The sequence below is a fragment of the Anas acuta genome, chromosome 17 (assembly GCF_963932015.1).
Source record: "Anas acuta chromosome 17, bAnaAcu1.1, whole genome shotgun sequence".
NCBI lineage: Eukaryota > Metazoa > Chordata > Aves > Anseriformes > Anatidae > Anas > Anas acuta.
Window position 1 is genome coordinate 2,704,186 of NC_088995.1, and position 17,378 is coordinate 2,721,563.

Sequence of the window (17,378 nt, forward strand, 5' to 3'; positions counted from 1 at the left end):
CAACAGAATTTGGTTGAGAATTCACGCTTCAGTGAGGAACAGAAGACTTGAAAGTGCTCCTAAGCACCCACTGCATCAGGCGGAGACGCTACGATGTTGATTTACACTCTTCAAATCCGTAGATTTTATATTTTTTTTTCCGCAGCTGCAAAGCCAGGAACTTGGGTTTTAGTGAAAGGTGAGATCCAAAATACTGGCCATGTACATATCAGATAGGAGAAATTTGGCCCATGTAGTTGGCATCGTGATTCAAAGCCTACTGGAGAAAATAACCCAAGAAACAGAACGCGTGCCCTATAAATAGCTACTCTCTAGGTAGCAGTCGAGCTGTGGTTTATGAACAAAATCAGTCCAAATTATCTCACAGTGCCCGAATATTCATTGCCTGGTTTTGCTGAGTTGTGTGTCTCATTTGGCCAACGCCTCCTGCTACAGACACTTGTCCTGTTTTCTTTCCGAGCCCTCTGAGCTCTATGGTAGCATTTGGACGGATTTTGTGCAGAGTTTATTGAAGGATTTTTGCAGTGATTTAGTGCACGGGCTGGTGGAGCCAAGTGAAACAGGAACTTTATTCCTCAAGCATGAAAAGGCAGAAAGGGAAATTTCTTACTGAAATATAATTTTTCCACATTACTTAATAGTCTAGAAAGTTAATACGTTTTTATTGGGGAAAAAAAAATACAGTTCCTACTGAGCCAACCAACAATATAATAACGTTTTAGAAACCTCTTAGAAACTGGCAGGTGTCACAGGCACCTTGCCTTCAGTGAAAAAGGCAATTGAGACCCCTCCTGAAAAAAGGGATTTGCATCAGTAGGGGCCACTACACAATAACCAGGCACATGGCAAGGCCTGAATAGACGGTGAATCATGTGGCCCAAGGGATTTTTCTGGATTTTGGGGGCGGGGGTGTGTGTGTAAAATATCAGGCCGCGAGGACCAGATGGTAGAGCTCTGCATGTGCAAGAGAAACAGCAAGAAGCACGACAGAAATGGATACTGAGAAGCAGCTGAAAGTCAAGGAGGCCGGGAGCTTTGATTTTGAAAAGAGATTTCCTGTGCGGAGCGAGGGCTGAAAAAGGCTTAGGGTTGTGAGCAAAAACACAATTGAAAAAAACAATTTTGTACAGCTGTTCTGTAAATAAATGGAATTGACTTGAGTACGTACTTGGCTTTGTCATAGCAGGCTCTTCTTACACTGACAGTCACCAGGAATTCTTTTGTGTGTGCAAGGTACAGTTCACCTCTCCTACATTATAGAGTTGCCCCTTCCCTATCTGCCCTGTCAGTTCACACAGTAAATTCTTATGGGCAGAGGTTATTCTTCACATTTTGTGCATTACAGACAATTGCAGCACTTGTATAACATATGAAATTTACTGGAAATTTGCTGCACTTACGTGGTAAGTCCCAGTCTTTAGGGCCTGTGTTTCCCATTGAGATTATAAACTCCTCAGGGCGTTATCCCTTCCTCTGTATGCACACGGTGTAGTTCAGTGGGAGTTCAGCACTAACGATGCAATTATTATCACTGGTAATGTTCAAAAATGAATATTTAAGGCACTGTCTCATTATGCACATTTTTAACTAAGTTTATGAGTATTTTACACAAATGGGACTATTTCTTAACGTTAAATCTTTGAAAAGCTGTCATCTGTATTATCCAGAAGAAAGTTCTTAAGTGTATTTCAAAAATGTACAGACACTAGAAAGAACAGGTCCCCGTTCTTGTCTACTTGACAGTACAATATAAACTAATAACAGGACTATACAGCAGATGGCGTTTGCTGTTACCGCTCTCTGCAGTTGTGGATATAAGGAAGTCCCAGCAGTCTGACACCTTGCTGGCTAGCTAAAATCATTGTATTTTCCATTAAAAATATTATTGTAAGGCATTCACATCAGCCTGAGGGCATATGCTACAGAGCCTAAGTGACTGGAAACTTGGAACTCCAGCAGTGCTCAGAGTTCCCCAAACAGAAAAATGTTGCTAACAGCATTTTGTCACACCTGTTATCATATTTACTATCTAAAACACTATTCTGGGAGCAGAAAAAATTACCTTTATGCTTCTCTTCCTCCACTGGACTTTCTGTAGTCACAAAATCCATGGCCCTTTAGTATTATTAAATCTCAGTTTTGTTGCCTTTTTCAAGCACGTTACAAGGGATGGAGAGGGACAGGGCACGAGCACTGTTTCCTTAGGTGGTGAGACTAATGGTACACCTGAATTTCCTACATGATCACAATCAAACTGGCCAGGAGGTTGGAGCACTTTTCTCTGGGTGGTATTTTGCAAAATATCATCACCCTGTATTCTAAAAGGTTATAGCTTCAATATTAAACCTAAACTGCGAGTTGTTTTCAGGTATCCTGATAGCTAACCCAAATTACCCATCAATACAACCTCAACCATTAAAACATCTTTTAAAAATCGTACGCTTCCAGCAGTTTTCCTAGGCAGTGTGCTAACCTTTCTCTCTATTATTCTCCCTGGCAATTGTGAAGCAACAAATAGGTACCCAGAATGGAACAGAGATATTTACCATACCCCATTGCATTCTTGATTTTGATGTGCTCGCTGTGAATCTCTGCACGCATACTGATTCTCAAGCTGCAGATGTGCAAGCTTTTGATGAAACAGAACTTGTGCCAAAATCAATATACAGGCCAAAACAAAAGTAGGAGAAGGACACTTGCAATTAATTGTGATTAGATTTGAATTTCGCTAATAGAGGGTTGAATCTTCTTCCATTTAAGTCAGTGGCAGAATTCCATATTAGATTTTACTTTTTCAGTCAGCAAAATGCACTTAGCTTTTGCATGGGACTTTTTCTACTTGAAGCACTGCATACCCATTAATTAAAAATAAGTAACTGAGACACTGAAATGCTGTATTTTGTCAATACTAGGATACCCCACCACAAATAGAACATCCATTACTTAAAAAGAGGCTTTGGAGAGTTTACAGTTGATTTTATAGTCTTCTCATTTTAAATTGTTTGTTCCCAAATCTAAAACTGTACGAATCTAAAGTGTCCTTAACTATAAAATGTACAGAATGAGAACGCAGAAAATATTTTGTTTTGTGAGACTTGGAAAAAAATAAACAAACAAAAAACTAACAACGTAACAGTGATGCACAAAATACTTTTATCCCTGCACAACTTCTATAGCAATTAGTGAATTGAAAAAACCCTAAAGGAGGAAGATGAGTAAGTCTATCTGTTGATCATACCACACTATGCCATTTGTTTTGAGACAGGTTCAAATAAATTATTTCAGGGTAAACCAAATCACTCCCGGGCCATTCATTCCTGTGCACTGGGAATACTGGAATGCCCTCAGCCACTGCAACCTACAGGAGCTGACGGATTTTACTATTTTGCTGATAAAATATCAAAGATATCCTGTGTATTCTACATGCTTCTGTCAAATTTTCCTTAGTAAAAATGTTAGCTTTAAATAGGTGTGGATTTGGCTACCTTTTTATTATTATTTGGAATTCTGTGACACTTTATTGGTTATTTAAGTGTCCCTCCTCCTTTCTGTCACTGCAATATCCTTTCCTTTCTTTCTGTTTGCCCTCTGCACAAAGCAGGGCCTTTCTTTGAGAGAGGTTATTCCAAGACACGAGGAGCACAATCACATTTTGCATTCAGTCTGGAAGGCCATCTAGTGACACAACTGTGCAGAAGAAAATGTGAAACACTGAATTACAATTTTTCTTCACTGAATTAAAAAAAACCTCTTGCTACACTCAGGCATAGCATACCCTTGGGGATTTGTTAGTACTCCCACAAGTAGCATTTCAAAAAATTCTAGAGCCAATTTGGATTTCTTAAGAAATGATGGGGTTTATTTGAGATGGCACATACTGTGTATCTTTTCCAGGAAAGAAACAACACAATTTTTGCACAGAATGGTGTCAGATTTGCATCTGAGCAGTTCAAGTGCTCTGACAAACGCAGTCACCCCCTGAAACGTGGACTGGGGCCAAATTCACCTGGCGGTTCCAACTCCCTGCCTTTGCACCTGTAACTCCACGGTGGGAAGTAACGCTACAAGTAGGTGTTTACAGGCCTGATATCTCTGTAATTAAAACGTGAAATTGTTTGATTTTTATCACAGCTCACCTGGAATGAATGGCACCAGGTGAATACACAGTGAGCAGAGCTGCTGGTTCCTACTTGAGCAGTAAATCATAGAACCATTAAGGTTGGAAAATACCTCCAAGGTAATGCAGCAGAAAGCAAGTATTTAGCCACAATATCTGCCAGGCCCACAAAAAGATGCATTTTAGGGGTACCTCAGGGGCATCTTGCCTTCTCTGCCACTGCCTTTCCCTGATCCATCGTTGTTCAGGTGTGTGGTGGCCGAAATTGAGGCTGAACCAGGAGATTGCCCCTCAGCTGCTGGCGACTTGAAGCAAACCAAGGCGGCATCTGAGGCGCCAGTGGGTCCCTGTGGAAACGAAGGAGCTCTGAGAGGAGACAGAGAACACGAGCCCAGCCTCATTTAGACAGAGGCTCAATGGGATGGGGCACGATGGCCCCCAGTTGCCCACCAGCAAGGCCTCGGTGCCTCACCTGGAAGATGGGGGCACCAGTCCGTGTGAGGAGAGAGGCAGGCGGGAGTGCTGAGGGGATTCAGGGTGCTGAGGGTGCTCGGGGTGCTGAGGGGGCTCGGGGTGCTGAGGGGCTCCGGGGGCTGAGGCGGCTCCAGGGGCTGAAGAGGCTGAGGGGGATGAAGGGGCTGAGGGTGCTGAGGGGGCTCCGAGATCTGAGGGGGCTGCGGGTGTTGAGGGGGCTCCGGGGCGTCGCGGCCACCTCCCGACGGGTCCCCGCTCCCCTGAGGAGCCGCGGCCCCTCCTGACGGGGCTCGGCGGCGGCAGCGCGGCCCCAGGCGGAGCCCGAAGCCACCTGAGGCGCTGGCGCCCGGGGCGCGGCCAATCCCCGGCGGGGTGCGGGCGGTGCCTCACGGCCCCGGGGCGCCCGGAGAGCGGCGGCGGCGGCGGCAGCGTTGGGCGGCCCGGCGGGGCTGGAGCCCCCGGCTCGGCTCCGCTCCCCATGGAAGCGGCCAACGGGGCCCTGGCCGACGGCGCGGCGGGCAGCAAGGGGGGAAAAGGCTCGGGCAAGAAGGAGGTGAAGGTGGTGATCGTGGGGGACGGCGGCTGCGGGAAGACCTCGCTGCTGATGGTGTACGCCAAGGGAGCCTTCCCCGAGGTGAGCCTCGGGGCTTTGCTCGGCTCCTTTCCCTTCCCTCCTGCCCTCCCCGAGGAGCCCCAGCAGGGCGAGGGGCTGAGGGCCGGCGGCTGGGCTGAAATTCTGTGGGCTCCTGGTGGGTTTGGAAGGGGTGAAGGAGTCCCGGGGAGCTTGAAAGTCCCCATGGAGCTTGGAGAGGCCCCGAGGAGCTTGAAGGGACCCAAGGAGCTTGGAGAGGCAGAGCAGGGAGCCCACCACCAGGCCCTGCTCACCCCTGGCACCGTGCGTTGCTGTTCCCTAAACAGAAATATTTTTCCCCTTTGCAGCAATACGCGCCGTCCGTGTTTGAGAAGTACACCACCAGCATTACGATTGGCAAAAAGGAAGTCGTCCTGAACCTGTATGACACCGCAGGTAACGGCGTCTATTCCCCGCGCTCTCGATTTTCTAGATGCTGAAGCACCAGAGGCAGCTGATGCGGGGCCCTGGGACGGGGCTGCCTTGGGACAGTAACTGAGTAACACGTAAAGGTGCAGCCGAGGCAGAGCGGTCACTTTTCTGGTGGCAGCTCAACCCTTGGACTTGTTCTGTATCTTAACAACCCAGTTTAGTAGGAAAATCACCTCAAATAGCGAACATATCTGAAGGTATTAGAACATAACTCCCGAACACAATGCGTAATGCAGTCAACCCAGAAAATATTTTAATCTCCTGCCATGTGTGATCAAATAGTAAGGGAGAAAAAAGCTGGCTTGTGTTAAAAAAGGCTATAGCGTTAAAAGTTAATTGAAAATGCTGATAGTTCCTTTGTGTTCGTATAAGGAACTTGTGAACTGATTTGTGTCCAACTTCATTCAAAGTTCCCAGGCTCGGTTGTCCAGCTGCATTCCTAAATGAGCCCTAAAATTGACACACACTCCATTTCAGCTCACTAAATCGCATTCAGGTCTGCAGAGTTGTTCCAAATTAACACCAACACAAGTAAGAACTGAATGCCATTCATAGTCATTTTTAATAGTAAAGTACCCTCTTGCATACCATATATGGTATCTGAATAGATAATTTTAAAGGTTGTTGTTTTTTTGTTTCTGTTTTTTACCAATCTTTACTGCAGTATATTAAGATCCTGAGCACTCAGTTTGCCAATATGTCTTCTGGTGTCAGTGTTTTGAGTCCAGTGATTTGGATAATTTAGCTTCTACTGAGTAGCAAAGCTTTTCTGTTTAAATCAAGTCTTGAAGAGAAAAGGGCTGAAATCTAGTGTGAACTTGCCATGGCAAACTTGTTGAGTTTTTACGTTTGTCCACTGTCAGTGCAGGATTTTAACCCCTTATACCATTCTTGATATCGGGCCCTCTCACTTAAAATCACAATGGTACAGATTCCAGCACCTGCCTTTGGAGTCTCTTCCAATCTTGCAGAAAGGTGGGCTGGATTCAGGGTGGGCCGGAGGAAGGGCAGGCTCTGTATTGTGGCACTGAGCTCCCGAGACGTGTCACATCACAAGTGACAACCATAAGGCTGACATCAGTGCCCAGCTCCTTGCGTTGTGCAGTGAGCTCAACTCTGCACAAGGTCCACAGCCACCAGCAGCGTGGAGAACGCTCGCGGAACCTGGTGCTGAGGGTTTATCACACCATTTCTTTGTTCGGGTATAAACTTAGCAGAAAGTGCCCACCTTTCCGGGTCTAGTTCACAGCCACCAATGCTGTCCCAGACCAGAGCACCACCCTGTCAAAGAACAGAGTGGGGATATTTTCTTTCATAAGATGCTTCAGGAAGTGGAGATGCTGTCGCTGCCTAGTTGGCAGGGTTCCTTGCCACAAAGGAGCAACTGATTTCCATCCCTTACCTGCAGACCCTGAGACCCGACATATCTCACCTCCCTAAATACAGTGACATGGCTGCCAGGCTACGAGTCGCTAGAGGCTGCTGGCACAGAGCCCTCCCTTCCTGTTACATTTCTTTCACTTTGCATGAGACACATCAAGATTGTCAGAGGTAAAGAAAGGGAGAACATTGCCTTCTTGATTAAGGCATTTGCTTGGAAGGGGGAAAGACCTGAGTTTTGGTTATACTTCAAAGCTGCTTACATAGTTTTATGTTGCAGGGCTGTGTCATACTCTGTAATTCAAGTAGCTTTTCATCCTCTTTCTGAAGGTGGAAGTTATGCTAGAGGAAGAACTCTCTTGAGCACACATTTTAATCCCATCCTGTTTTTAATAAAACAAAACTGATCCTGAGTTCCTCAAGGGTTAGACTAGAACGAAGGGCTGCGTCCTTTTCTCTCAGTTCAAGGGAAGATGTCCAGTTCAGCACAAAAGAGAGCTCCTGGCCCTCTGCCACTTGGATGCGGAGTGGGAGATGCAGTTTGGGGATCAGTGTTTGACTGCGTTGACTTGCCTCTGTCAGGCAGCAGCAGCTCGTTAGGTTGTTGTCTCAGCTGGGTGATGTTGCTCTGGGGCAGCAGAGGTCTACGGCAGCAGTTAGAGCTTCAGGAGGAGTCCAAACACACAGCTTATTACTGGAAGTACAGCAGATTAACAGTACTGTGTATCAGCCACGTTTATTGAATTGTCTTCTGACTTACCGAGTTTGTTGTTTGTGCTCTCCTATAAAATGTAAGCTTTACACCTGTGTTTTGCTTCATAGTCTGAAAGGCCCCCAAATCATTCATATTATTGTAAAACCATTTAAATGGAATCAAAAGGATGTAAATCTATTTCTGAAGCGAAGGGCTTCAGCTAAGTGTCACGCAGCAGTGCAGGGGAGGAGAAGGCAAATCTGTTCTAAAAAGTGTAACTGGATCTTCATCATACGCCCACTGCAGAAAGGACTTCAATATTTTTAGGATTCAGCTAAGAGCAACACTAAATAGAGCCACATGTACGTCAGAGTCATGGGAAGGTGAAGGACAGGTTCAGCTCTGGGGGCTGCTTCAAGTTAGAAGGATTCTTTGTATTGTTCAGTCCCGCTCAGTTTGAGACTTGGAGCTTGTCCTACTTACTGAAGGCGAAGGACACGCACACAAAGCGCCTAAGAATCAAACATCTCAAGCTACAGAAGGTATTTTTTTCTTGGCACAAATTTTGGTAACAACTGGAATTAATGAGCTAGTCTACAGTGTGCCAGAAGAGCAATTTTTGGAGAGACTTCTGTATCGCGCTGCTCTACCTTCCTCATCAGAGACGCCTCTTGCTGCTGCAGGAAGTTGGTGGTATACATATGCAATGTGTAAAAGCTTTGTAATATCACTTGTCTTGTCTGCAAACAGGCTGTGCAGCTGCATATTCAATTAAAAATTTCCATTTCTTGCCGTGCTCAACAAAGGAATCGGGAGAGAAATGAGCTTTGTGATTGCTTGCATGCTAAGGGAGTAGCCCGGTGGTGTTGGTGCCTGAGCTGCGATTCAGACACAGGTTTCCATTTCTGATGCTGCTCAACGCAAGAGTTTCTCAGAAGAAAGAAAGAAGCAACGTTGGGCCGGGAAAGGCTGGGGAGGAAGTAATGCCTCATCATTGTGGGTGCTCGCTCTGACTGGCAGGAAGCATGCTTGAAGCTTCAACGGGGTTTTTCAGGTCTGCAGTGACAGACGCACGACAGCACGAGGCCTTCAGAGAGACGTTAAGAGCCAGTACACACAAGAGTATTTTTTCAAAGCTTGGCAAGGGATGCAGTGCTTGAAATTGAAATGTGTTGCCCCCCATCCCACCTCAAGTGTCCTCTTCTGCTGGCGTTGTGCCTGCCAAGAAGTCTGCTTCTCAAACTTTTCAAAACTGCCTAGCAAAGTTGCCTAGCTGCTGAGCTTCTAACCGTGGTATTCTCACGGGCTGTGCACAGAGAGTTTGGTGCATTGATGTGTATCGGTGAGGGCTCCCCTCCCTGTGGTTACATGCTGATTTTAAATAATGAGAGTAGGGTTTTAGAAGACAACACGCTGACATGTAGGAAGTGGTTGGCTGGTTGGGGTGACGGGATACGACGTTCTTCCTTCCACACTGGCTATCGGTGGCAGTAGCTGGTGCTCCTGCAAGCCGAGCAGCACTTACTGGTAGACTCCTAGGCTGCTGCTGGTACATTTTGAATTTATTTTTACCATCTCCTGTCAATGGCAATATGTCAGTAAGTGAGTTTGTCCCTAAGACACATTTCCACTGCTCCAAGAGGTCTCTGGGTTGTTGTCTCGGGCCTTTCCCTGCCCTGACAGGGTGGCAGGGCTGGGTGCATTTTTTCACTGCCACTTCATGACGTGGTATTTCGTGTGTTACGAAACGCACCTGCACAATACCGGTCAGTCCTGCTGGGGCTGTCCCCAGAGGCCTCATACAAGACACTGGAGAATGGGACCTGCAGCACCCAGTACTTCAGCGTCCCCTTACGTCCACCTTCATCCCTCACTCAGCCATTATGGAACCGCCAGGAATACCACATCACAGTGTACAAGAAAGAGAAAAAGCCACTAATGGATTAGAAGGAAGACATTCTGCATTGGACATTTCTCTACAACATCCACTGGAGAAGAAAGCCGACCAAACCCAGGTACCCTGGGCTGAGCGATCCCTGGCAGCCTGCTATAAGGAGGGGCTGCTGAGCTCCTGGTCGGGCTGAGAACCGAGCAGGCTGGCACCTCCTTGGGGTGATTTGGTAAAGGAAGAGCAATGCGAGTGTGCATGGGAGCCTGAGACCTGTGGTTTCACTTCCTCTGCTCTCCCTCACCCATTGCTTGAGGTCTCACCCCACCTCAGGGGTTACGCAGCACGTCACAGAGGCATGCTGGAAGGTGATCTTCATAAAGAATTAGCAAATTGCAGGTTGGTGGCTTTAAAAGCTGTCTCTAATGCTACAGTGAATTGAAGAAGGCAGAGGAGAACCACAGATGTGCTCAGACCCAGGCATCTGTTTGACCGATTCTTTCACAGTGTGCTTTTTGTTACGTGGGGGGAAAAAATGAGTGCTTGCAGAACTGCCCTCAGGGGCTTTGCACATACAGTCAGTAACTGCCTAGGTTCAGCCCTCTGCCTTCATTTTAAAACCTCTGCTAGAGAAGACCTAAATCTGTGCCAAATAAACTCTGACCACAGCCTGAGCAACTTGACAGAGAAAAAGTCTCCCGGGCCCTTTCTTGCATTTCAGCAGCAGCACTTAAGAACAGGCTATGAAAGGAAATGTTTTCAGTGAGGTCTTGGTGAGAGGGATGTCAATGCTCAGACACAGCTGGAGCTGGGTCCTGCTACATCCACAGCACCTGAAGAACTGCATCTGAGCCCCGAAAGAATGGCCTCCCCTCCTTCCAGGTGAGAGCTGCAATTATCCAACCATAACACAAGTTAAGCAATATACTGTCTGACTGCCCCACCACAGGGGGAACATTTTACCTTGTTCTGTGCTCTGTGTTTGAAATTCCAAGTGTGCGTTTTACAGCACCATATTTTCTTACACATTTATTTTCTGTTTGCTTACAAAACTGCACAGTTGGTTTTGAAGAGAAAGGTACAGGTCACAGGGTGTTCCATTTCTATAGTTTTTGACTTGAAATACAGCACATTTGTATCTCATCTTTGAAGACACCTCTTCTGTTATCCTATCCAGGAGAACGTGGTTTTAGCAGTGCTGACTCCAGGCAAGCCAATAAGATTTGTTCCAAGGGGACTGTTCTGTCTCACAAATTGTCAGCACTAACTTGAAGCACCTCTGGATTTTACGAGATACCCTTGCAGAGGCTCAGAGGCATGAATGTGAGCAGGGAAAATCATACAGGGCACGTAACACTAGAGGAAGTTCGGAGAAAAAGCATTTGGCACCTGATATGTTTAATGCAGTTAGAGGATTATCTCAACAACAGAACGGCAAATTGGTTTCAAACAAGAGGGTGGATTTAGGAGAGTAAGAAGGGCTAAGCAGTAAAGTCTTTGCTCTGCATGTTTATACAACGTGCATAATTTTGTGGATTGTCTATTATTTCTGGATTAAACCACGAGGGATCAATCCTTCTTTGCTCAGCACCTCACCCACAGAGCACAAACACAGAGAACCATCCGACCCTAATACTCCTGTTTTACAAACATCTCAAGCACTCTGAGTAATGGTTTATCCAGTGCATCGTAATCACCTTGTGATAACCTGTATCTCGATCCATCATTTAAATTAACGCAGGAGGTGACAAAGTTGTGTAGCTGGTGGGCTGCTGGTACCTGCAATCCCTCCATCCCGGAGATGAACATGTTGGCCAGAGGGAGGAGGGTGCCAGGACAGGAACAGTTGGTATAAAGTTGGAGCATGCTGAGGTTTTCAGCATCCCTTTATTTGAAACATCAGTGCAAAGCTTGGAGATGTACTGCTCTCCTGTAGGGCAGTGTCTGGGCTGTGTATAGTTCAGTCCATACTGTGTGGTGATCATGAAGAGGACTGGCATTCCCACCTCTCATTTTGGTGCCTGACAGAAATGTACCTGATTCTAGGGGCAGCCTTCAGGTGGTAAATAGATCTTCTACGACTGCTTCAGTAGCTTTTTCTTTCTTAATAAGTCTCTGAATAACATCTCAAGTGAAAAAGGTTTTTTTTTCTTGAGCTGTCAACTATGTCTGGTAATTACTGCTTTCTTGAATGTGGTCTCTCAAAAGCAAGACACCTTCAGACCCCAACACAATGATTACAGCTCAGTCACATGTATAGCAGTAGTGACCGCAAGCAAAGGGGAAGAGCACAGGTGTGAAGCAAATTAACTTCCTCTTGTCAGACACATGCTGCAGTATCACTAATCAGAAGCACGAAAAATCCTATTTTTCCAGAATTCAGCAGCATCCCTAAGACCTGCAGTGATGCCCTGCTTCAAAGAACAGTTAAGCCTGCTGTGTGGTGGTGCATGTCTTGTAAAATCATTTGTGTTCTGCTGTAGTGAGCAAGGGCACTAAAGGAACAGCGTGCTAATCACTGCTTCCTCTTAGCTCACTGGGCTAGGAAACACGAGTTTGCTGCTAAGATTTTCATTTCTAACAATTCTAACAAATACAGAGTTTCTTCCCATCACCGTACTGCATGTGCAACTGTATTTGGGAAAATGGAGCCACTGCCAAATTGCAAATATTTTATTAACTGTCTCATTTCTCTTGCTGATTTTATTTGAGAGCTGCCGTTGGTGATTAGAAGCGCTTCTAAATACTTACGTGTTGGATAAAGCAACGTTTGTATTAAAATTTCCCGAGGACATGTTTTACATTCTAAAGAATCAGTTTGGTCAGGAAGAGGAATATCCTGCGTTTAAGGGAAGGAATTTTACAAGTATGGAAAACTTTCAGCCTGTGCCATTACAGTACCCTTGATCTCAAGTATTTATCTTTACACATTCCCATCATACTGCTTGTTAAGGGCTGAGATTTCGTTTATCCACAATGTTCTCTGTGTTTCAGGGCAGGAGGACTATGATCGGCTACGACCACTTTCTTACCAGAACACAAACGTAGTGTTGATTTGTTACGATGTCATGAACCCCACCAGCTATGATAATGTAGCGGTTAAGGTAAGAGCCTTTCATAATTGCTTGAACCTTTTAAACGAATTACATATGCCTGATACGTGACAAGATGTCAAGGCTAAAAAAGCTGCTGCTTTTAGTAGCCCTGTACTCAGGGTGCATAGATGCACAGATTATTTGTCATGCACTGAGCAGGTCACAGACCTTAGACCTAAAACTCACCTCTCCATGGCACACAGGTGCTCAGAACTGGGTTCAAGTCCACTGGACACTAAAAAGATCAGAAACTAGCTGTGAAATCTCCTTCATCTGTAGTGATGTCTCACAACCACTGCACATAAGTATTGCAGATTCAGGTCTACATCCATCATGTGCACATTTAACTAGAGGGGAAAGAAATGTAAGCAACTACTTGTCTGTAGTAGGATTTCTGTAGTGCTCCTAAGCAGAAGTAAGCGTTCCTGCATATAGCATCAGCAAAGCAAGGCTCGGTCCTAGTTCTGCTCTTATGTGTGACTTTAGGGAAGCACTTCGGAGTTTAAACAGATGTTAAGCACTCTGGCATAGCGGTAGACACCATCTATGTTTTTATGGAGCGTGTGACTTTGGTCAGGACTTTTAAATGATTCTGTAATGTAAATAGTGCATGTCAGGCCTCTTACACTAGATTAACAACTTCCGAAACACTGAAATTGTAGCGTATATCCAGTGCTAACTCTGTTCCTTGGCTCGTTTTAAATTTTAGAAGGAAAAAAATAAAGATGTAAAAGTTTTGTTTTTCTACCATCAGTGGTATCCTGAAGTGAATCACTTCTGCCGAGGTGTCCCGCTCGTGCTGATCGGCTGCAAGACAGACCTTCGGAAAGACAAAGAGCAGTTGCGTAAGCTCAGGGCTTCTAAGCAGGAACCCATTACCTACAACCAGGTAAATATAAGTGCATTTAAAGTGCTGTCATCTTTGCAAGAGATAAACAGATCGTCCAAAATTAGATAGGCAGAATGACCAGATAAATACTGACTGTCAGTATTAACAGCAATTTCTGTAAGTCTTTTTGAGTGGCCAAATCACCACCCATTTTTAGTGCCAAAATAGAGACATCTGAAGACTGTTTTTGCATATCTCAGAGTGTCTGAAAGGACATCAATAGCTAGGCCTTCTAAGCTTGCTACATCTCACTGGTTCCCCTTCACAGCTGGGTTATTACTGTTAGAAATTTGTAGGCTCAACAACTTTTTTGGACTTTTTCCATAAGTTTTATTACAATACATCGTTCCATCACTTGTACTTTGATTGGTATTGTATGTCCTAACTTTTTTTTTTCCCCTCACATTAGAGGATTAAAAATATTGACCATTCTGGAAAAAATGTTTTGCAAACCCTAGTTAGAAGTAAATACTTCCAAGGACAATAACAAAACCCATCTGTGAGACTTCTCTAACATAAACTTTTCTTTGAGGTCTCTAATCTAAAAATATATATATATGTATTGTCAAGTGTTTTCAATTTAAGCACTGAGACCTACAACTACTGTTGCGAGGTGGGCATTGCTGTCCTAGGTACAGAAGGAACAGTCAATGGTGGAACTGTTTGTCCCATGTCACATGATCTTTCTGTTCTGATCTTCCACTTTATTTTTTTTTTTCTTTCAAACTACAAAGCCATCCTTCTCCTCTGTCAGAGCACGAACAGCAGCTTTCAGACTATTTGAAACACAAGTCCAGGGAACAAGGTTAAGTGCAGTAAGACCCTGAATTAATCACTTCTTCTAAAGAGCGTGAAAAGAACCTGCTACTGCATCACCACTAAATCATGCTAGGACCTTCAGCTTGTCTTCCATGCGCACAGGATTAGATGCTTGCCCTGTCACATTGTGAACAGCTGCAAATCCTCCCTCACTTGCATTAATAACTCCCTTCATCACTCCCCACGTGTGAGGTTCAGGACAAGCAACGGACACCTCTAGGGAGCCAGCTGAGGCATCATTCCTGCCTCAGCAGCTCACCAGATGAATGCTCACAAAAGAGGTGAAGCACCAGCCTAAAGGAGGGAAGGTGAAGTGAAGCTAGCGCCTGTGGTAGGCAGCAGCATGCATGCAGTTAAATTCCAGGGCCCACCAGATGCACAAAACCTTGTTGCCTATGTGAGCCCTCCCACTTGATTTTCCTCCCCTTAAATATATACACTACCTCAGTCTCTTACAGCTGAGAGCATCTCGAGTCATGCGATGTGATGCTTCTGATGCCCGGCACAGAGATGAACAGTATCTGCCAGCACTGCAGCTTGCAAACAACTGGAAGAAGACAAACTTCACTTAAATATGCTGAAAAAAATCCCCCTATAGAAATCTGAATGCTCAAGTGACCGCATTCCCAGGGCTTATAATGAATAAATGCAAACTTTGTGAGCTGTGGGTTGCAGACTTGAAATCCACGCTCCAAAGCTCACAAGTACTCAAAACTGGGGGCTGACTGCAATGACAAAAGAAAAAGGATCACAAGTAAGAAATCACTGTGTTTTGCCTGGAGTGATTTCACACAGCCATGTTTGCATGCAAATGCTTTAGATTTTACTCTGCTTCCATTGCATGTGTTTTGTTACAAGGATTCACACATTCACTTTTGTGTACTAGGATTTCTGACGGGCCCTTGTGATGCTCCAAAGTGGCAGTTAGGATTCCAATATGCGTACCCGCAAAACAAAGCAGGACATTTATGCAGACTGTGCTCTCACGTGCTATATTCATTGCTGAAGCATGCCAACTAAAGATGACATCACTTAATAGTTAAGGTCAGGCCTGAAAAAAGTTTCCTCTTGTAAGATGTCTAGCTTATCCTCCCTTGAGTATCTATCTCAGCATTTCTTTAAAGGATGTTAACATTGAGACCATGTCCACAATATTAGCAGGCCAGCTTCTAGACCAATTTAGAGAAAAGAAATAAAAAACAACAGAAAGCAAGTGCCTCAGTTTATTTCCAAAGCCCTTGTGCTGCACTCAGAAGAGGCAGCTTCTTTCTTCCTGACCTTCTGTTATGAAGATGTACAAAATTTTTTCTCTCCCATCTCACTTTTCCTCTCCTCTCATACATTAAATGTACATCTTTTCTTACCTGTTCTTTCCAGGGTGAAGCAGCTTGCCAGCAGATAAATGCAGAAGTTTATCTGGAGTGCTCAGCAAAATGTCGTGAGAACATAGAAAAAGTGTTTAAAGAAGCAACAACCATTGCTTTAAGTGCCATGAAAAAAGCCAAGCGCCAAAAGAAACAGAGAGTGTGCTCAGTGTTATGATCTGGACTGCAAGAGAGCATTGACTGCACAAGAGCCATATGATTCAGATTTTAGCATGTGACTCTTTTTTTCCCCATTTATATTCTTGCAATTAATTTTATTTTAAAAATTTTAAACTTTAAATATTTTTGTACTTTTGTTACACTGCTCTCAGAAAGTTTTGAAGGCTCTTTATCAAGGCTAACTGATGCTGCATGTCTTTGTTTGTCTGCCTTTTGCTCCCAACTGCAAACCACCACCACCGGTGAGGTCTTGGATTCACTATTTAAATTGCAATGAACAGTGACTGCTACTATGGCTTCTGTTTTTTTCCTCTGCAAACTTGTGGCATATTGTAGCTACAATTTACAGTCTTTTTCAAGGAGAAAAGACACCTTCCAGAATGCAGCCCATCCAGCACCTTGGAAGAGACGGGAATTAAGTTTGGTATTAACATTCTCAAATTAATTGACTTGGTGGCAGTGCTGTGAGTTAGCCTCAAGCTGCCACCACAGGGCACAGCCAAAGCATCCACTCACTGTGAGCCAACTTTGCAGAGCTGCTCCTTCAGATGCCTCCTTGCAAGGCCCAGCACTGTAACAGAAAGTGGCCTTTATCTTTGGATATGCATTGGTTGCTCCAATTCAAAGGTAAAGCACCACAGAAAATAATTTACAGTATGCACAGATAAAAGTACTCCAGTTAGCTCTGTGTAAAATAAAAGCAGTTTTACAATAAACTTATATAGCTTATTTAATATGACATGCAAATGTTGGTGTATGCTAGGGAGAGGGGAAATACTTGGCTGTGTAACTCACGTTCAGTAACTGTTGAAATCTCTCTACAACTGTAAATTACATTTTCCCTTTTGTTACAAAGTTGTCAGTTGTCTGTTTGAGGATGACAGATGCTCCCACTGAAAAACCTAGCACATGTGCCTCAAATTTCCTGGTTCTTTTGCACGGTCTCTTGCAGTGAGATCTCAGATTTCAGGATCAATCGCTAGTCTGTAGCCACTGTAAACCAAAGCTGGGAGGGTGAAGGAGGTTTCTACAGTACAGGTGTTAAAAGTTTTCTTTCTGAGGCAAACTCCTGCCCATACTAAGGGAAAGACAGACTTTGATTTTCTGATTCTATGACTTGCCTAACAGTAACAATACACACTCTTTTGCCAGGAAGCTTGGGCATTGTATGCCAGGGATCTACTGTTACACAAACGCTTCCATGTAGAGCCTGATAACTGCACATCATTCAGATTTCATGCAATTTTATCCTCTGCTGGTTGTGTGACCAGCTGGTGGAAAATTCTTTTGGAATGATTCATCATTTTAGATGTGGGATAGACCTTGATCTTGGAAATCTCATTTTTTTTCTCCCTAACTTGCTTTGAATTAACTAAGGTATATGATCCCTACAAGCTTAAAATGATATATTTTTT

General features: G+C 44.6%; 1 protein-coding gene across 1 annotated transcript; it reads left to right on the plus strand.

Moving 5' to 3' along the window:
• The first annotated feature begins 4,959 nt into the window (after positions 1 to 4,959).
• On the plus strand, positions 4,960 to 16,258 carry RHOF (ras homolog family member F, filopodia associated). Its single transcript, XM_068701111.1, has 5 exons — positions 4,960 to 5,225; positions 5,531 to 5,618; positions 12,611 to 12,720; positions 13,466 to 13,600; positions 15,797 to 16,258. The coding sequence occupies exons 1-5, from the start codon at positions 5,070 to 5,072 to the stop codon at positions 15,959 to 15,961; spliced, it is 654 nt and encodes a 217-aa protein (XP_068557212.1). The 5' UTR covers positions 4,960 to 5,069; the 3' UTR covers positions 15,962 to 16,258.
• The last annotated feature ends 1,120 nt before the right edge of the window (positions 16,259 to 17,378 follow it).

What these genes read in the sequence shown, in the direction of transcription:
- RHOF (XM_068701111.1), top strand. Translation starts at nt 5,070, where the DNA reads ATGGAAGCGGCCAACGGGGCCCTGGCCGACGGCGCGGCGGGCAGCAAG. An exon ending in CCAAGGGAGCCTTCCCCGAG is followed by an intron (nt 5,226 to 5,530) that starts GTGAGCCTCGGG and finishes TCCCCTTTGCAG; the next exon opens with CAATACGCGCCGTCCGTGTT. An exon ending in GAACCTGTATGACACCGCAG is followed by an intron (nt 5,619 to 12,610) that starts GTAACGGCGTCT and finishes TCTGTGTTTCAG; the next exon opens with GGCAGGAGGACTATGATCGG.